We start from the raw sequence: 21743 nt of genomic DNA on the forward strand, positions 1-21743 counted from the left end.
GAGTTTTTCAAATCTGTTGGCATTTTGAGTATAATACTTTAATAGCATCATCTTATAGGATTTTAAATAGCTCGGCAAAGACTCTTTGGCATCTGTAATTAGAGCATAGACATATATTACTGTGATGTTGAATGGCTAAAAATCAATTATTGCAAGAATGAAGCTTTTACCTTTTAATATTTGTTCCTTCTTGCTATGACTAGTGTTCATAGAACTTTTGTCAAATAATTCTAAGTAGAGGTTAGTCCCATGCTTTATCTCACCTTATATTAAGAAAATTTCTGTTGTTTCTCTGCTATAAACAGCACTAGCTCTTGCTTTTAAATAAATGCTTTTGATTGTATCAAAATGGAGCCCTTCCATGCCCGTGCTGGTTAGGGTTTTTAACATAAATGAATGTTGTATTTTGTCAGAGGTATTTTTATGCATCTATTGAAATAATCTTACTCTATTTGTATATGATCAAATTACAAACACAATTCTTATTTGACACAGATAATAAACTTTTTATTGAAAGGGTGAATTCCCTTTTAATCCAAGGAGCTACTTGTGTTCCTTATTCCTTTTATTATTAGCATCCAAACTCAGTGCTATACTTTTCCTTGGCCCCCCAGTTGGGTTTGGGAGAGGCTACTGGTGCTTCTGTCTGGGCTTGGGTCATAGGAGTTATTAACTTGGAATTAACCTATGAGTGTGCTAAGTAAATATTTAATAACTGACTCAAAAAATTACACACAATGCACTTTTTCTTTCTTTTCTTTTTCTTTTTCTTTTCTTTTTTTTTTTTTTGCGGGGCAAAGAGGGTTAAGTGACTTGCCCAGGGTCACACAGCTAGTAAGTGTCAAGTGTCTGAGGCTGGATTTGAACTCAGGTCCTTCTGAATCTAGGGCCGGTGCTTTATCCACTGTGCCACCTAGCTGCCTCACACAATGCACTTTTAAGTTTAATCTGCATTACTAATATTTTCTTTACCAATTTATTAAGTCTGGTGTAGACAGTACGACAATAAATGGAATCCTGATTTGTAGTGTTTGTTGATTTTTAAGGTAAAAATGCTCCCATTAAAAATTTAATAATTGACTTTTGCAAACCAAATGATCTGGTTCAGGACACCGTCCAAGTACCTACTGATACTTGTGGGACCTGTGCTATCACTTCCTATAGTGGGTATTTGAAGGTACATAGGGCTTAATGAGGAGATTCAACTTTTAATTGGAGGGAATGTGCCTTAGACCTTGTCTTAATGAAAACTGTCAAGTTAGGTTCATCATAAAATTTGTACTGTAAAGAATAAAGGCTACTAGCAGACCACTTTGCAGTTTTAGATCATGTACTGTGACAAGTTAAAAATTTAGGTATACTTGGGGTACAAGAAATAGTTATTAACAATCCAGTTTAGAATCTTTGCCTGAATTTCACCTAACATGCTTTCCTCTCTTCCTAGAATCTCTTATGGAATGTACGCAGCCTGAGATACAACCACAAGAGGTAAGAGATACTGAAAATAACTTTGCTGATGTTGGGTATCTTTCTCACTATAGCATCAATGATGAGCATTTAAAAGTGGGACAGAGTTCTAACTAGACCCTCATTTATTTATTTTTTAATTCATATGTTTTCTAATTCTAGTTGCATTTGTGTAAAAGCCTTTTAGTTAATGTGATTCCAGAGAACCAGTGATGAAGCGTGCTACCCACCTGTTGACAGAGAGGTGATGGACCCAGATTCTAGAATAACACCTATATTTTCTGGACATGACCAGTATAGGAATTTGTTTGCTTAACTTTACATTTTTGTTACAAGAGGTTGTTTGTTTGTTTTTTTTAACTTGGGTGGGGAGGTGGCAGGGAAAGAATATTAATAGATTTTTGTTAGTTGGGGAAAAATAAAATTTAGAGATTCTGTCTTGTATAATCTCTTCTCACCCATGTCTGATTATGGTATTAGCTATCTTTTAGCCCTTTTGAGAGGGCAGTTAAATGGCTCAGTAGATAAAGCTCTGGGCCTGGAGTCAGATTCATCTTCTTGAGTTCAAATTCAGCTTCAAAACACTTAGTAGATATGTGAACTTGGGTAAGTCACTTAACCTTGTTTGCCTTAGTTTCCTCATATGTAAAATGAGCTGGAAAGGAAATAGCAAACCACTCTGTTATCTTTGTCAAGAAAACCCCAGATAAGGGTCACAAAAAGACAGGTGAAAACCGACCAAACAACAAAAAAACACTTTGAGGTTTGCAAAGTGTTTTATATATGTCATCTCATTTGATCTTCACAACAACCTTGTGAGCTTATAAGTGCTGTTATCCCCATTTTATAGATGAGGAATCTGGGTTTGAAAGACATTGACTTGTCCAGGGTAAATTGTGAACCTTAAGTCTTCTTGACACTAACGGGTTTTTTTTTAGCCTTTGGGCTATCCACAATTTTATTTTATTTTTAAATATAATAGAATTTTATTTCCCGAAACATATGCAAAAACAAATTTTGACATCAATTTTTTAAAAACTTTATGTTCCAACTTCTCTTCCTCCCTCTCTTCCCACCCCACCCACCCACATTGACACTAACATTTTATCCACTATGGTTTGTAGTTGTCTTTTGTTTTCTTACTATATAAAATTTGTGCAACTTTTCTTGTGTAGATCACTTATTCACTTAGGATTTATTATGACATATATGTTGTAAGATACTGGCTTAAAACTTTCAATCAGATTGCTTTCCAGCTTTCCCAATAGCGCTTATCCATTAAAGCCTTCTCCAGGGTAGTTTGTGTTCTTAGGTTTGTTGGAAAAACTACATTCTGTCTGCATTTTTGTCTTCCTTTTTTCTTTTATTTAGTCCTATTTTGTTTTGTAGTTTGTAATTTAGTAGCACTAAGCCCCTTCTTTCCTTCTTTTTTCATCATTCTATAAAAGTTTCCCTTTATAATTTTGTTATGGCACTAAATCTTGAGTAATTTGAGTATTATAATTTTTACTGTATTTTCATAGTCCAATTGTAAATAAAAATAGATGTTGTGGGCATAAGTTAATTTTGATGTAATGATATTAAAAAAACTTAAGGGGTGACAAAAAGGATTATACTGGAAGAAGAGGAAAGGGAAGGCAGAATGGGATAAATCACATCACATGAAGAGGCACAAAAGACAATAGAGGGAAAGAAGGGAGGGAGGAGTGAGCATTGTTTCAACCTTCCTCTCATCTGATTTGGCTCAAAGAGAGAATAATATACACACTCAATTGGGTATAGATTTTTATGTTACCCTATAGAGAAGTAAGAAGGAAAAGGGGAAAGAAGAGGGTGGGGTACTGGTAGAGGGGAGGGCAAAATTAGGAGGCAAAAGGGGAAAGGGTAAAAGGGAGGTGGGAGTTATAGAAGGGAGGGTAGATTGGGGGAGGTGGTGGTCAGAAACAAAACACCGGTGAGAGGGGACAGGGGGAAAGGAAAGAAAAAAGACAAGGAGAAAAATAGGATGCAAGAAAATACACAGTAATCATAACTGTAAATGTGAATGTGATGAGCTCTCCCATAAAACACAAGCAGGTAGCAGTGTGGATTAAAAACCAGCATCCTAGAATATGTTGTTTACAAGAAACATATTTGGGTTTTTAAAGAATCTTTTTTTGGGGAGTGGGGCAGGGCAATGAGGGTTAAGTGACTTGCTCAGTGTCACACAGCTAGTAAGTGTCTGAGGCCAGATTTGAACTCAGGTCTTCCTAAATCCAAGGCCAGTGCTTTATCTACTGTGCCACCTAGCTGCCCCACAAGAAACATATTTGAAGCAGAGAGATACACACAGAGTAAAGATAAAAGGCTGGAGCAGAATATATTATGCTTCAGCTGAAATTAAAAAAACAAAAAGCAGGGGGAGCAGTCCTTATCTCAGACAAAGCAAAAGAAAAAATAGATCTAATTAAAAGAGATAAGGAAGGGAGCAGCTGGGTGGTACAGTGGATAAAGCACCAGCCCTGGATTCAGGAGGACCTGAGTTCAAATCCATCCTCAGACACTTGACACTAGCTGTATGATCCTGGGCAAATTGCTTAACCCTCATCGCCGCACAAACAAACAAACAAAAAGAGATAAGGAAGGAAACTACATCTTGCTAAAAGGTACCATAGGCAATGAAGTAATATTAATACTAAACATATATGTACCAAGTGGTATATAGCATCCAGATTCTTAGAGAAGGTTAAGTGAGTGAATAGGAAGAAATAGAGAGCAAAATTATATTAGTGGGGGACCTCAACCTCCCCCTCTCAGAACTAGATAAATATAACCACAAAATAAATAAGAAAGAAGTTAAGGAGGCGAATAGAATTTTAGAAAAATTAAGTATGATAGACTTCTGGAGAAAACTGAATAGGGATAGAAAGGAATATGCCCTTTTCTCTGCAGCACATGGCTCCTACACAAAAATTGACCATGTATTAGGGCATAAAAACTTCACAGTCAAATGCAAAAAGGCAGAAATAGTAAATGCCTCCTTTTCAGATCATGATGCAATAAAAATTATGTGTAATAAAGGGCCATGGAAAGATAGACCAAAAATTAATTGGAAACCAAATAATCTCATCCTAAAGCATGAGTAGGTCAAACAACAGATCATAGAAACAAACATTAATTTCATCAGAGAATGACAATAATGAGACAACACACCAAAACATATTTTACAGGAAATTTTATATCTTTAAATGCCTCCCTGAATAAAATAGAGAAAGAGGAGATCAATGAATTGGTCATGCAACTAAAAATAGAATGTCCAACTTAGGTCTGTCTTATTTCCATAAATTGTCTTCGAGTTGCATTTATGTACATTTTGGTAGGTAACTGTCAAGTATTCTCATACATTTTATTATCTTAAATGGAACTCTTTCCCACCCATTTTTTGTTGGTTCTCTAAGTAAATATCATAACTCCAAATCAAAATCATTTTGCTTCTTTTTAACTCTATCCATATCACCTCAATTTCTCATCTTATTGCTACAGTTAGCATTTTTCCATATAACCATAAGTCAATCAACATTCCTGGATCAAATTCACTGTTCATAGTAAATAATTTTTAAAAAATAGTTCTTTAGACTCTTTGATAACAGTATTTGATACTGAATATGTAGTTTTCTTTCTCTGGTTTCTTTTCCTGGTTTAGCTATCAGAACCATACTTGTTTCAGGAGTTTGATAAGGTTCCTTCATTCTTCCCCTTCCCCCCCTTTTTAACCAGTTTATGTAGCAGTGGGAATTTTTGCCTTAAATGTTCTCTAGAATCTACTTGTATATCTGTCTAGATTGGGATTTTCCTATCTCTACTTGGGAGAGTTGATTTTTGGCAATCTGGTTTTCCTTTCTTTTGCCTAGTGGCTCCTTTTACTGACTTTTTCAAAATGAGCTTTGTTTTTATCAACCGAAGTCTTTTGTTTTCAATTATAATTATTCGTTGACTTTTTTCAAATTTCTACTTCTATGCTTCCTCTAGGTTGTTGTTTGTTGTTGTTGACTCAATTCAATAATCATTTTCTTTTGTTGGTTTTTCTTTGAGCTCTCTTTTCCTTTTTTCTCAAATGAAAATATTAAGGATGCCTTTAATTTCATCCCATAGATTTTTGTATCCTTTCTCATTATTTTCTTTAATTTTTATGATTTGTTCTTGGAACCAGTATTTAGGATTCCATTAGTACTTTTTGTTTCTCTGCCTTGTTTCATTTTTGAGATCTTTGTTCTAGCCTACAGCTATTATTCTTACATTTTAAAAATGGATTCTTTAGGGGTAGCTAGGTAGATCAGCGGATAGAGCACCGGCCCTGGATTCAGGAGGACCTGAGTTCAAATCCGGCCTCAGACATTTTACACTTACTAGCCGTGTGACCCTGGGCAAGTCACTTAATCCCCATTGCCCCGCAAAAAAAAAAAAAAAGGATGATTGTTATTTTTATTTAGTATTCATTTCTAAATTATGCTTTCCATTGAAACAAAGATGAAAAAGGTGTGTGTGTGGGGGGAAGTTGAGTAAAACCAACCAACATATGAACTGCATGAACTGCACCTGATAGCACATGCCACATTCAAAAGCTAGTTTTCCTCCTACCTCCTCAGTGAAGCATGTATCTTGTTTCAACACTTCTCTTTAAGTTTGAGATTGGTTATTATATAAAATTTCATTGTTTTCTTTCCATTTGTGTTGTAAATCCATATATATTTTCTTAGTTCTGCTTGCTATATCAGTTTTCGTGATCATCTTCCCATATTTCCCTAAATTCTTCATTTATTGTTTCTTGTGATGGAACTCAAAGGGACCTAAGGGCTGTCTAGTCCAAAACCCTCGTTTTACAGTTACTTTCTGACACAGGCAGTGAGCATCACAGGTGGGATTTGTTTATATATTACCCAGTTGCTGCATATGTGCTTTAACTGAAGCTCTTCACTACCACAAAAAATGCTGCTATGAATGTTCTGCTGCATACTGAACCATCTGTCATGACCTGTCAGCAGGATCTCTAGATCACATGGTATGGCCATTTTACTTTTTCTTCCTACATGGTCCAAATTGCTTTTCAAAATAATTAGGCCATTTCACAATTGCACCAAAAATATTTTTTTTCTTACTGTCTTCTCTCAGTTCCTCCATCATGGAAATATTTTTAATATCTTTTACATTTTGATGAGTATGAGGTGAAATCTTAGAGTTGTTTTAAATTGTATTTCTTTTATTAGATTTCTTTTATTAGTAATTTGGAGCTATCTTTCATATGGTTGTTTGCTGACCTGTTGTTGTTTTTTTTTTTATGAAGGCATTAAAAAATAAGTGATTCTTGAGGTAGCTAGGTTGCACAGTGATAGAGCAATGAGCATGGAGTTAGGAAGACCTGGATTCAAATATGGCCTCAGGCATTTACTAGCTGTGTGACCTTGGACAAGTCACTTAACCTCCCTTTTCCTCAGTTTCTTCAGTTGTAAAATGTTGTTGTTGTAGTTCCCAGAATTGTTGTTAGGATCATATGAGATAGTATTTGTAAAACACTTAATTAGCATAGTACTTGTGTAGTAGGCTCTATATGATGGTAGCTATAATTATTATCTTTTTTTAGATATAATATTTCTTTATCTTTCTGTTAGATTTAAGTACCCAATGAACATATTTCTACATGGAGTCTTTTTGCAGTGAAGTTAGTTCTTAAGTACTTAAAGAAAAAGGTATGGAATTCAGTGCATATAAATTTCATATCTCTATTCTTTGATTTCTGGTACCTTTGCATCACAGTTTTCTTGATTTTTCTTGATTGTATTGTTATTTTTTGCTTGTCCAAAGTGACTACCCATTTCTGCTTTTTAAAAAATCCAGCTAAAGTGTAGTATTTTCTACTCTAGTCTCTCATTTTATTTTAACTCTGTTGTTTAATGAGTTTCTTTTATAGAGCAAAATATTGGTTACTTTTTCTAGTTTCTTCTGCAATGGGTTCACTCTATTAGTATTTGAGGTTATAATTAAGTATTTTTCCTTTCTAAAAATTAGAAAAAAGATTTTTAGGAGCTCATCCTCCCTTTTTTCTTTGCAGAGGTGAGACATCAAACACAGTTGATAGGGTGATTGATTTTACTTAAATAATTTTTCTCTTTTTAATCTTTGTTAAAAGGAATGCCCCCCCCTGCAGCTAGGTGGCGCAGTGGATAGAGCACTGGCCCTGGAGGCAGGAGTACCTGAGTTCAAATCTGGCCTCAGACACTTAACACTTACTAGCTGTATGACCCTGGACAAGTCACTTGACCCCAATTGCCTCACCAAAAAAAAAAAAAAAAAGGAACGGTCCCCCCCCCCCAGGAGGGGAATTAAAGGAAGATGTTTGTAAATGAACATAATATGAAAGCAAAAAGTCAGTTCTAAGTACCTACCGTTTCCTCACTTTCTTACAAACATACTTCCTTCTCCTCTCTCTACCTACGTGTACATAAATTACTGAATAGTGTCACTTAAAAAGTATCTATCAGTACCAGGTCTGGAGTCAAGGAGGACTTTAGTTCATATCTGGCCCTAGATACTTACTAGCTGTGTGACCCTAGGCACTCACTTAACCCCAATTGTTTCCTCCCCCCAATGCCCCCCCCCCCCCCCCCCCCCCCCCCCCCGCCCAAAACCAAACAAAAACATCTAGCTAGCTAGGTGTGGTTTGTTTTGCTTTAAATGGCTCCCCATTCAATTTCACCCTCAGAGTCAGATTTGCTACCCCTCTCCTTGTAACTTAACCTAGTCTCAGAATGAATCACTTTATTGTAGATTTGCTGCTGTAATATATTTTTGTTTGGTTGGTTGGTTTTTTTAGTGAGGCAATTGGGGTTAAGTGACTTGCCCAGGGTCACACAGCTAAGTAAGTGTTAAGTGTCTGAGGCCAGATTTGAACTCAGGTACTCCTGACTCCAGGGCCAGTGCTCTATCCACTGCGCCACCTAACTGCCCCCTACTGTAATATATTTTTTAAAGATTACTTGATCAAATAAGTGTAGCTCATCAGCCCCTTTGCCCTTCTGTTTTTAATAGACTTTAATTGTTGTTAGCTGATTTCAAGAACTATTAAGTTTCTTGTACCTCTTTTTTAGAGTACTATTTTATGATCAGCCATGTCTACAGTTGATTTTGACTGGGTGAGACTTCGAAGGGACTTCCTAGACCTTCCAGCCAATAAATACAAGATTTCAAGCTATTTTAATTTGTTTGCTTTGGGGTTTTTTTGCATACTCTTTGCATTTCAAAGACTTTCCTGTAGTCATATTTAAAAAAAAAAGAAGCAATATTTAGACACTGCTTCTGTTACAAATCTTTAAAAAGAAAACTGCTTTTGCTTAAAAGTCTATTTTCGCTTAAAAGTCTATTTTCCCTCAAAAGGAATGCTTTTACTTTGCTCTACTAGCTTTGCTGTAGCAGCCTTTTCTTTTTTTATTGTCATATGCAAGCCTTTTAAAAATTTTTCATTGAGTGGTTTTGGAAAAGTAAGAATAGGTATGACATTGTATGTGAGTTGTCTCCTAGCTACTTACAAATTCCAAGCACCAAAGGCTCATGAAAGTCTTACATATGGGTGATTTAAACCTGGGTTTTCCCTTTCGTGGTATATATATACCATCTATACTTTGCCCTCTGTTTCCAATAACTCGGGACAATTTTCTTGTAAGATTTTCTGGAGTATAGTATTCAATATTTTGGTTAAATGTCTTTTTTTTTTTTTTTTTTGGAGAGGCCAACAATTGGCTTACTAAGCTCTGCTTTTAAGGTCACTTGTCTTGGTTTTTAAAGATTTCGTGTTAAATGTGGTCATTTGAATTTGCTATAGTACTTTTTATTTTTGATTACAGCTCTCTGCATTGGTGTACCAACTTTTTCTTAGCCCATTGCTTTATTTTCTGGAATTCTTTTTCCCTAAACCATCATTTTTTTCTTTTTGAATTTTCATTTCAAAAGCTCTGATTCTTTCTTAGTGGTTTTAATTCTTGTATCCTATTCTCCTTTGGGGGGTTTAAATATAGTTATTTCCTTCCAGTTCTCCTCTGTTAGCCTTATATTATTTCTTCAATGATTATTATTTTATTTATCAATTCAGTGTACTTGTTTCCCCTGTAGAATTTTTTTTATTTAATGATTTTTGTCTTTCTCTTGTTTCTATTGTATTTGGTGTATTTCTTGCCTGTTTGAGGTGATAAAAGGAAGCCAGCCTTAGAAGTTCTAACTTGCCTATCATCTGCATTGATTTTAAGAGATTCAAACATCGCAGGTATAATAAGAAAACTAGAGGTATAGCAGCATGTTCTTTAGAAGATGTAGTAAATTAATCCAGTACAGATATGTAGGCATTATACAGTTTTTTGTAGAGGACAGATAGTTGTCAAGATTTATTTTCATTTTCTTCCACTGTATAGGGAGCGTTAGGAAGGAATCAGATCCCTCTTCCATGGTGAGAGAAAGATTCCTTAGTTACGGTGTGAATTCTGATACTTAAACTTGTTTTGAAGAAAGATGATGTTAAGGTTTGTTTGGTATTTCTCTATTTGTTACCTTTGTGGTTGGTTGGCTTGTGAGGCCCGTAGAGATTTAAACCAAGGTTTTAAGTCATAAAAATGCAGCTTTTTAAGAATGTTAAACACACCCACCCACTTGTACCTTGGAGAGACCACTGACTGGTAAATGCTGTAATAAAGAATAGAAGAGTATTCTTGAAAGGCCAGAATCTAAGAGTGATACAAGATATTTCCTAAGATGGAACATTCTTAGATGGATAAAAATAAGAAAATTGCAGAATATCTGGACCGATTTTGATTTTTACTGAATCATTTCCATCTGTGAAAGGAAACACTAACTTTATTATAATATTTTATACATTGTCTTTTTTATATAAGTTTTGTTGCTGTTTACACTCCACTTCTTTGATGTTGTTGTGTATGACTTTATGGTTGCTTTGACTGATTTATGAATGGATTGATTACTACATCTGTTCATTTAAGTTTTCCCATATTTCTTTGAATTCTTCATATTTGTTTCTTATGACAGTGATAAAGCATTACATTCCTATAAAACATATGTTGTTGACTTCTGGGGTGGAGCCAAGATGGTGGAGGAAAGGCAGTGAGCTCCTGAACTCATGACATGATAGATCCAAAAAACATCCAAATAATGCAAGAGGACAATGCCTAGAGCAGCAAAACTCACAAAAGAATGTGCTGAAATCATCTTCTAACCAAGAATGGCTTGGAAGGTCAGAAGGAGGGAGCTGCTGTGCTGATGCAGGAGTCGAGCCCAACCCCACAGTCACCCTGACACAGATCCAGTCCCAGGAAGGCCCTGCCAGGGAGGGAGACCCCCACCAGGGAGGGAGACCCCCAGAGCCTCTGAATCAGCTGAAGCACCGGTGTCATCTGGAACTGAGCTCACAGTCTGGTGAGAGGGCTGAGCCCTGAGCAGGGGGGAGACTACAGGGGTCTATGCTGGTGCTGAGGCAGAACTTGGATTTTTCACCCCTGCTGAGAATCAGGAGGTGGGCTTGAGTGGCGGTGGCCCTGGTGGTGGAGGGGTGCAGGCTTGTCGGAGCTGACAACCACAACACTCAAAGCTGGTTGATTTAGCAAGTTGGTCTGGGGTCATCTAAGGACCAGGGAACAGGCCGGGCGAGTGAAGAACCTGATTCTCCTTAAATCATACCACCTGGGACTTCTGAAGCTTGGGATACTGCAGCCTGGAAACAGTGCCCCACTTTAAGGAGCTACAAGTCAAGTAAAAGAAAGGCAAGATGAGCAGACGGAGAAAAGTGAGGACCATAGAAAGTTCCTTCAGTAACAAGGAAGACCAAGGGGCACTCTCAGAGGAAGATGTCACCCTCAGGGCCCCTATATCTAAAGCTTCCAAGAAAAATAGGAGTTGGTCTCAGGCCATAGAGGTGCTCAAAAGGGACTTTGAAGATAAAGTTACAGAGGTAGAGGAAAAAATGGAAAGAGAAATGAGGGTGGTACAGGAAAGACATGAGAAAAAAGTCAACAGCTTGAAAAGTCAAATTGGCCAAATGGAAAAGGAGTTACAAAAGCTCTCTGATGAAAATAATTGCCTAAGAATGAGGATTGAACAAATGGAAGCCAGTGACTTTATGAGAAACTAAGACACAATAAAGCAAATCCAAGTGAATAAAAAAAATAGAGGGCAATGTGAAATATCTTCTGGGAAAAACTGTTGACCTGGAAAATAGGTCCAGGAGACATAATTTGAAAATTATTGGTCTACCTGAAAACCATGATCAAGGAAAGAGCTTAGACATCATCTTCCAAGATATTCTCAGGGAAAATTGCCCTGAAATTCTAGAAGAAGCAGCTAAAATAGAAATTGAAAGAATCCGCCGATCACCTCCAGAAAGAGATCCCAAAAGGAAAACTCCTAGGAATATTATAGCCAAATTTCAGAGCTCTCAGGTCAAGGAGAAAATATTGCAAGCTGCCAAAAAGAAAGAATTCAAGTACTGTGGAACCCCATTCAGGATAGCACAAGATCTAGCAGCTTCTCCATTAAAGGACTGGAGGGCATGGAATAATGATATTCCAGAGGGCAAAGGAAATGGGATTACAAGCAAGAATCACCTACCCAGCAAAACTCAGCATGATCTTTCAGTGGAAAAAAATGAGACTTTAATGAAAAAGAAGACTTTCAGATATTTGTGATGAAAAGACCTGAACTGAATGGCAAATTTGACTTTCAAATACAAGACCCTAGAGAACCATAAAAAATTGGAGCTTGGGGACATACCTGGGTGGGGGGGCGGGTTGTACAGTGGGCGACTGTCTTGTGTCTGAGACTATGGTTTGGCTGGGATACCCCTGGGTCCAGGAGTGATGCTTTGTCCACTGTGTCACCTAGCTAGGTGATGACATCTTTAGGGTTAAATTGAGGGGTGATGGGAATGCACTGGGGAAGGGCAGAGGTGAAATCTTCCATGAAAGAAACAGAAAAAGGCTTATGGAGTGGGGGAAGAGATGGGAGAGGAGCAGGGCAGTAAATGAATTTTACACTCATCAGAAAAGGCTCAAAAACCTTAAACTCATCAGAGCTGCCTCAAGGAGGGACTAACATACACACACCCAACTGGGTAACTGGGTGACGTAATCTATTTAATCTTGGCAGTAAATGAGCCTAACACTCATCAGAATTGGCTCAAGGAGGGAATAATGTACACACTCAATTGGGTGGAGTAATCTCTCTAACCCTGCAGGAAAATAGGAGGGTAAGAGGATAAAGAGAGAGGGGCAAAAGAAGGAAGGGCAGAATGGGGAGGGGACAGACAGAAGCAAATCCCTTTTGAAGAGTGATAAGATGAAAGAAGATGGATAATAGAATAAATATCATGGGAAAGGGAATAGGATGGAAGGGAAACAGTTAACAATAGTAATCATGAAAAAGAGAAAAGGGGGAAAAATTGTACAAAAAATATTTATAGCAGCCCTTGGTGGAGGCTAAGAATTGAGAATCAAGGGAATGTCCATCAGTTGAGGAATGATGGAAAAAGCTGTGCTATATGATTGTAGAGGAATGGTCTTGTGCTACAGGAAATGACAAACAGGATGATCCCAGAAAAACCTGGAAAGACTAATGAACATCGATGTATAGTGAAGTGAGCAGAGCTGGGAGGACATTGTGCATAGTGACAGCAATATTGTTCAATGAGCAATTGTGAATGACTTAACTACTCTCGGCAGTGCAATGATCCAAGACAATCCCAAGGAACTAATGAGGAAACTTACTATGCACCCCCATAGAAAGAACTGATAAAAAGAACACTTGTGGATTGTACATATATAACCTGGTTGCGATCTTGTAAAGGGAGGAGGAAAGGGAGGGAGGAAGAAAAATTTGGCACTCTAAATCTTATGAAAATGAATGTTGAAAACTACCCTTACATGTAACTGGAAAAAATAAATGTTTGTTCCTATAAAACATATGTTGAGGAGATCAAGGCTTAATTTTGAAGATGGCAGAGGAAAGGCAGTAAGTTCTCAGAACTCACACACAACACGATTGCTCCATAAAACCTCCAAATAATGCCAGGGAACAAAAACTGTATGTTGAGGCATTTCTTGATCATTAGTCATATACTTTGTTTCTGATCTTGTTCTATTACAGATAATATTGAGATGAATAATTTTCTACAAATAAAATCTGGTTGTTTATAACACCCTTTTGGTACAAAACCACGATAAAAATAACTTGCAAATCCTTTTCCAAAATGGTTGAACCAATTAGCAATAATACACTTGTCTTGCGTTCCTTCCAACATGGAGTTATTTTTGAACACTTTTTCTTTTTTAAAACTGCTTATTTATGGAATGCCCACCAATTGGGAAATGGCTAAACAAGTGGTATATAATTGTAATAGAATGTTATTGTGCTATAAGAAATGACAAGTAGGATGATTTCAGAAAAGCCTGGAAAGACTTATACGAACTGGTATAAAGTGAAGTGAACAGAACCACAACATTGTACACAGTAACTGCAATATTGTTTGATGAAGAACTATAAATGACTTGGATATTCTCAGCAATACAGCGATCCAAGATGATCCCAAAGGACTAATGATAAAACATACTATCTCCTTCTGGAGTAAGAACTGATATTATTTCACTTTCTTTTCCTTTTATTGGTCTTCTTGTACAAAATGAATAATTTGGAAATGTTTTACATGGTTTCACATGTATAACCTATGTCTGATTGCTTACCATCTCAGGGAGAGGAAAGGGGATAGAGTATAGGAGGGGGTGAGAGAATTTGGAGCTCAAAAAGTTAAAAATAGTTTTAATGTAATTGGGGTAGATAAAATATATTTTTTTAATTAAAAAATGCTACTTGAAAAAAATAAACCATAGGCTATGGGAGACTGACTCATATTCTTAAACTTCTGTCAATTCCTTGTATATTGTATATGTCATATTTATCAAATGCTTTGTGCATCTGATGTGGTCTAGGGAAAATATTTTCTTCTAGCTACATTTTACTTTACATTGTGTAGTCAAAATTATCTATTGTGTCTTTTGCCATGGCTAACCATTCTCTTGAATTAATAGGTTGATCCCTTATATTTAGTTTGCTGACCCATTTGGAATTTTTTGTGGAGTATGGTATTTTAAATTGTGGTCAAAACCCATTTTTCACCAAACTGCTAATTTTCTCGGTACTTCTCCCCTGACCCCAGTACTTCTTCTTGAGCAAAGAATTCTTTCTATAGTATCAGTTTATTTTTGGGGGGGGGGGTGCGGGGGAGAGGAGGTCAAAGTAGGCCATGTGAATTTTGCTTTTTAAAAAATCTGTTTAGTGATTTGGTAACATCTATAATAATTGGTAATTAGATAAGAATTAAATCTGTAGGTTAACTTAGGTAATAGTTATACTGGCATAGCCTAGTCATCACTATTGAATATTTAGTTTTAATTTAATTTTGTTTTGTTTTAGAGGAGGGTTGTATATTAAATGAAGTTTTCTTTCTGTTGGATTTTGTTGGTAATGCTGATGATTTTGGGCTATTGAAAAGTATCGTGCTTCTTTACTGATACTATTACTTGTGGTCTTCTTGATTCATTTTTCTAGGGTTTTTCAAAAGTTAAATTTAATGTATTGATCAAAGAGAAGTAATTTTGACTCCTTTCCCTACACCAGTTTTCTTAATTTCTTATCACTGTAATGAACATTTCTAATTCTTTGACAAAGAAGTATTGGTGACAATTAACAGAATTAACTTCTGATTCTGCTAGGAAAGCTTTCAGCATTATAAATCATGTTAGAATTTGATTTTAATTAAAAACTTTTGATAATATTAAAGATCCTTTTGTTCCTATGCTTTTTAAAAAACACGAATGATTGTTGTACATTCATCAAAAGCCTTTTTTTATATCTTTTGTTGGTGTTTTCATATGGTTTTTGTTCTTGTCAATAAATATTTTTAAAATGCTGAACCATTATTTAATTTTTGGTATCAGTCAAATTTGGTCATAATACTCAAATGCTTTAAAAATCTAACCAAGTAAGTTTTAAGTCACAATGTTCTTCCCTTGTAATATATTGAGTTGCCTATGTAGTCCTATCAATCAAGGAAGTCCGGTAGAGTTCATCAAAGAAGGTTAGAGATACTTCTGGTCTTTTGCTTTTTCATTAAGCAAAGACCCAGTATGTGATCCATGGTCCTCAAATAGATATAGTTTTGTCTTTGTGGACTATAGGACTCTGAACCCTTTCTTCAGTTTCTCCATCAGTGTCCTCTACTTTGGCTGTTATGTCATGTACCTCCTTTACCTGTCCAATCTCCTGCTCTGATTTTGTTTGTGGCATAGTGAAAGAGATCTTGGCAAAACAGGTACATTTATTCATCCAAATAAATAACGTTCTTAATTTTATATCTTAAGCATAAATGGACTTTTCTGGTTTAGTTTCTCAACAGACGCTACCTATCTGAAGTTGAGTATTCAAGCAAGAAACCAGAGGGACAGCAATCTTGGGAAGAAGATTATACCAGGAAGTCAAATCTTACAAAATGCTGGGAAGTGATTGCTGACTTAGAAGGCCAGAAGAAGCTGGAGTCCCTAATGTCTTGGGATTCTGTTAAGCAACAGGAGACTTCAAAACCTGTATTAACTACAGAACAGGATAATCATCAGGAGAGTCCTAAATCCACTACTGTTGCTCTTCAGGAAGAGCAGAAGAAGCAAGAAATCTCAAAATCCAATGTAGTCTGTGGGACATGGGAACAAGACATTCCTAAATCTAATGCAGTCTGTGGTGAGGAGGAACAGAAGAAACAAGAGTCACTAAAGCCCTGGGTTGCTCCTTTGCAGAAAGAGTTGGAGCCAAAGAAACAGACTTCCAAATCTTGGACTCCTTCCACACAGAATGAACAGAAGGCCATTAGATCTTGGCCAGCTTCGATTAATGAAGAACAAGATACAAAACCACCTGAGATTTCAGAGCCATGGGAAGGCAATGTTGAGAGTCAGAAACAGGCTTTGTTGCAGCAGTTACAGTCTCCTTCAAAGTCCTGGGGACCTCCAGCAGGAAGCCTTGTAGTGAATGGGCAGCTGATGACCAGGAAGTATGATTCAGAATCCAAAGATGTGAGTTGATGGGCATCATTCTCCTGTTAGCATTATAGAAAACTTGTTAATTAATTAGACTGAGATCCCTTTTTATAGCCCTTGCCAAAATAGCTGAAAAGAGATTTAATTTTGTTCTTTATTTACTAGATCCAGCTATCTTTGAGATATTCTGTTTGTCTTTAGCTACTTCAATTTGAGGTGAAATTCCCTCATTTGAAAACTGGCTGATTATATTGGTGCCAAAATCACAGGCACTGGTACTGAAATAGTAACTCTTAAATTTTAGAACTGAGAACATAGCAACACAGTCAGAGTGAAAAAAAGTAGGTAATGTACAAAAACATTATGGAATAAAGAACTTTTTATACTAGAAATAATATTCTAGGCACAGTAGTGATATCTTCTGGTATGGTTAATACTGTTGCTTTACTTTCATGCTTATGTTTATTGTGCCTTCCTAATATCAATTTGTACCTATTTGTTAAGATAAAACATTTTGGTTGCCTCTAAGACATGATCCAAATTTGAATTTTGCCCCAGTATATAGTGGGAATAGAAAAATTTCTTTCAGAAGTGAAACAGTGGGTATAAAGACAATTCATGTAGTAGATATCTGTGTTGAATGGGAAACATAGGTTGGGGGAAAAAAGGGAATCTATCTCCAAGGAAACAATTGTGAGCCAACAGTTTTGATTTGTTATTATACATTTAGCTATTGAGAATTTACACCTTCATTCAAGTTTGTTTTAGAATGGATTTTAAAAGGTTTTAGTGAATCGTGAATCTTTTGTAATCCCCATGGGTTTCTATGTCTGTAACCCTTTATTTTTATTTTTTGGTGAGGCAGTGAGGGTTAAGTGACTTGCCCAGGGTTACACAGCTAGTAAGTGTCAAGTGTTTGAGGCCAGATTTGAACTCAGGTCCTCCTGAATCCAGGGCTGGTGCTTTATCCACTGCGTCACCTAGCTGCCCCCTGTAACCCTTTATTTTTAAATCATTTGTTGCCCACTATGCAAAATTTATATCCCTTGTTAAGGAATGTAAAATTTTTTGTATTGGCCAGTGTTTTGCACCTCAAAAGAAACTTGCTTGCAGTTGAACTCAAACCAAGGTTTTTCTCTGCAGTTTTGTGATATTCAGGCATATCCATGCATAGAATAAAATGAATAAATGATCCTCAGCTTACTTCTGTCTGATGGAGAGAGTATCATGGTGGCAAAATTATTGCCACAGCTTTAATTTATTTGTCCCACACTACTTTAAAAATGTTCTTATCACTAACCTTAGTTTTTCTAAGTCTGGGGGCAACTAGGTGGCACAGGGGATTAAAGCACAGGCCCTGGCTTCAGGAGGAACTGAGTTCAAATCCAGCTTCAGGCACTTGACACTTAACAGCTGCTGTATGACCCTGGGCAAGTCCCAAGGCAGTGCCCTGCCAAAAAAACAAACCAAAAAAAGTTTTTCCAAGTCTGCCTCTGAAGAAGGTTGCTCTTCTTTTGTATTTTATGGACTAAATTTGGCAAAAGAGGAAAGTAACAATATGATTTTATGCCAATGTTTATAAAACTAGAAATTACGATAGTTCTCAAATATGTCTTCATCATAACCTTTGCACCCCCCCCCTTTTTTTTTAGTGAGGCAATTGGGGTTAAGTGACTTGCCCAGGGTCACACAGCTAGTGTCAAGAGTCTGAGGCTGGATTTGAACTCACGTTCTTCTGAATCCAGGGCCAGTGCTTTATCCACTGCGCCACCTAGCTGCCCCTCCCCCTTTTCTTTATAAAATCAATTTCCTTTCTACCACTGTTTACTCTTGAATGGAAATTAGTATAAGGATGGCTTTTTGTGTTGGGACCTATCTGCTTCCTAAAGTATTTATTGAGAGATCAAAAAGGCCCATATGTTTGGCAAGTCTATCTCACAGACAGCCTGAGATCCAGAATACTTACAGCTCTACTTAATAGTAGAACTTGAAGGTTAAGTATGGCAAGGTTTTGATGATCTAGAAGTTTCTTTATATAGCAAACTTAACTCCCTAGAACAAGAAAGGAATCAAAAAGACTCTGAGGAAGTAAAAATATATATTTATGGAATTGACTGTCAATACTAAATGGTACATGATAGTTATATTGAGTCATAGCTCATTAATAGTTAGTTGGTCCTCTATATGAGTCATCAAATATACACACATCAGCCCTTGAGTGGCATCATTATATACTGTGCAGTATAGCTATGATGGCACTAAGTCATCATGAATAGGATTAAATTATGGTGCTTGTGTTTAAAGTTATGGGGAACAATATAGTACACTTTTGAGTCCATCCAAAAGGGCTTCCTTTCCCTAGTGATTCTGCATATGAAATGCCAGATGAATGGCAAAGATTTCTGTAGTAGAAACTTTTAATTTCATTTTCTTCTACCTTATGGAATTCTTTCTCAGGTGCCTAAGCTTTTGAATCAGTCTGCAGATACGCCTTCTGCCCCTCCAAATGATTCCGTTCTAAGGAAAGAAAAGCTTCAGGATCTGATGACTCAGATTCAGGGAACTTACAACTTTATGCAGGTAAGAGTCTAAATGCTTTTTAAGAAGGCTCTTTAATATATAGAGCCACTAAAGCTTGTCAGCACTTTACTTCAAATGAACAAGTTTGGGGAACCCACTATATGTTCAGTAATGTTTAGGATTTAAAAATATAAGGTAGTGTCTGTCCTCAAATATCTTACAAGTCACTTGGGGAGATAATAATAGTAATATCTAGCATTTATATAGTGCTCTAAGATTACAGAGCACCTTACAAATATTACTTCATTTTATCCTTCCAACAACCTTGAGAAGTAAGTGCTATTTTTTCCCATATTTTATGGGGCAGACAGAGGTTAATTGACTTGTCAGATATTGGACAGTTAATAAGTATCTGAGGAAGCATTTGCACTAAGATCTTCCTGACCCTAGGTCTAGCACTCTATTCCCTGCACCACCTATTTGCTTTGCCCAAGACAAACTCTATTTTGGATCAAGCTGTGTAAAAGCCTTGAAAAGCACAATCATGTGGTATCAACTAAGTATCATAAAAGTTCAAAGGTTAAAGTAGAAAGAGAAGGCTTCATGGAATGGCTGGGTATGACTGGTATAGGGAAGAAAGAGGGAATTCAAATTTAAGGAGTGTCATTAACTCACTAACATAAACCATTATGGGTCTGAGACAAAATAAATTAGAGTTTTTCATAGTTTACTTGAATGAAGCACAAAAATAAGGGCTAAGATACCATCATATAAAGATGTAAAGGTGATGCTTTGGAAATTGGGGTTTTTCTCCCCACATTAGAATTATTCCATATAGTTGTAGAAATGGTTTTAATTATTTTGGAGCTGCTTTAGGCTAGACGTTTTTTCCCAATTTTTTAACATTTTAATTTAAAGTTTTAAGTTCCAGATTCTATCCTTGCATCCCTTCCTCTGTGAGATACTAACAGTGAGATATAGGTTATACATGTGCAATTATGTAAAACATTTCCACTTTTTAAAAAAGCTGCTTAAAAATTTTATAGAAGGTAGGAGGATCTAAGATTAATATACTACTGAAGCTTACAAGTAAAAATACTATGCATCTTAAAAGTAACCAGTTGTCTGAGCTTATGGTTTGCTGGTAAGAGAGCTTTAAAATGGATTAATGATCTTTGCCTCCTACTTCATAATCTTTAATTTTGCTTTTTTTTTTTAAATGGTAAACTTAAGGAATCGGTTTTGGATTTTGACAAGCCTTCAAGTGCAATTCCTTCACCACAACTGCCTTCAGTTATTCCAGATAGTCCTGAAGGTATGTAATCAGTCTGAAGCCTTTAGTTATAGTCACCTTTTTTCACTAAAGAGTGGTTCTGTTGAAAAATACTACCAAGTTGGAAGGAACTCCAAACTGACTAGTCACCTGTGCTTATCCAGTGTTTAAGGGCTTATGTGATTGTTGAAATTTGGTAGGAACAAACATTTAGGTAGTAGATTAAAATGACATTTCTTGGAATACACCAACCTTTTATATAATTTGGAGGTATAGCATGGCAGTATTTGAAGCTTTGCCCCATTCCTTCTCTTGGGAGTACATGCTCCCATATTCTGTGAAGTTGGCCTTCATAATAGCAGTGAGTATAATTCTTAAAATACATTTGAAACTTTTTTGTTAGAATGTAGGCTTTTTGAGAACAAGAATTGTTTTGGTTTTGCGTTTGTATCCCTAGCACCTTAAGAAATGATTGTGAATGAATTTAAACTGTTTTATATACCTAAACCTAGTACAGCTATCACACTTGTTTAGCCAAAAAAATTGGATGTATTATAATATTATATTATAATCTGTAAAATTCAACTTTGGTTTTTCAAAATGACTCAAACTCCGATTTTTATGACAGTTCAATGCAGCAAATATATACTAAATGTTATGTATAAGATACTGTACTAAGTCCATCGGGGTTACCAAGATGGGTATAATAACCAGGAGTGTGCGGGTGGTTGTTCATCTTTCATTCTCAAAGAGGACCAATGGCATAACAAGGGGTGATGTCTTGACATGTGAATGAATTGTATATAAGTAGGGCAGAGTGGTGTAGTCATCAGCCTCACTCTCTCCTCCAGAATCATCAAAGTCTAGTGGGGTGTGTTGGTAAAAGTTTAATAACTGGCTGAGGGGAGAGGGGGCTGGGGGAGAGGAATATACACACAACTCACTTAACTCAATCAATAAGCATTATTAAGCACCTACTATGTGTCAGGCACTATACTAAGTGCTAGGGATACAAAGAAAGGTAAAAGACAATCCCCATCTTTTGAGGAGCTCAAAATCCAGTTGGAAAGAGAAGCTAATGAATGTACACAAATAAGCTATGTACAGGATAAATAGGAAGTAATGTGCACAGGAAAAGCACTTAAATTAAGAGGGATTGGTAAAGGCTTCCTGTAGAAGGTGGGATTTTAGCTGGGACTTGAAGGAAACCAGGAGAGATGAGGAAGGAGAGTGTTCCAGGCATAGGGGTAAGCCATGGAAAATGCCAAGATGAGAGAAGGAGCCCCTTGTTTGTCAAACAGCTAAGAGGGGCATGGGAGAGGTAGGGTGTAAGATGACTTGAAAGGTAGGGTTTTGAGGGCTGTTATGAAGGG

The 21743-nt window shown here is 36.5% G+C and overlaps 1 protein-coding gene across 4 annotated transcripts in view; it reads left to right on the forward strand.

The window, feature by feature from the left end:
- Window positions 1–21743, forward strand: part of CAPRIN2 (caprin family member 2) — a 62949-nt gene that overhangs the window by 22169 nt on the left and 19037 nt on the right. For all 4 annotated transcript variants that reach the window (XM_043968316.1, XM_043968318.1, XM_043968315.1 and 1 more), the window contains exons 8-11: window positions 1445–1488; window positions 15933–16613; window positions 19035–19157; window positions 20331–20412. In XM_043968316.1, the coding sequence (XP_043824251.1) occupies window positions 1445–1488; window positions 15933–16613; window positions 19035–19157; window positions 20331–20412 (930 nt within the window). The remainder of the gene's footprint in view (window positions 1–1444; window positions 1489–15932; window positions 16614–19034; window positions 19158–20330; window positions 20413–21743) is intronic.

The sequence above is a fragment of the Dromiciops gliroides genome, chromosome 5, assembly GCF_019393635.1.
Source record: "Dromiciops gliroides isolate mDroGli1 chromosome 5, mDroGli1.pri, whole genome shotgun sequence".
NCBI lineage: Eukaryota > Metazoa > Chordata > Mammalia > Microbiotheria > Microbiotheriidae > Dromiciops > Dromiciops gliroides.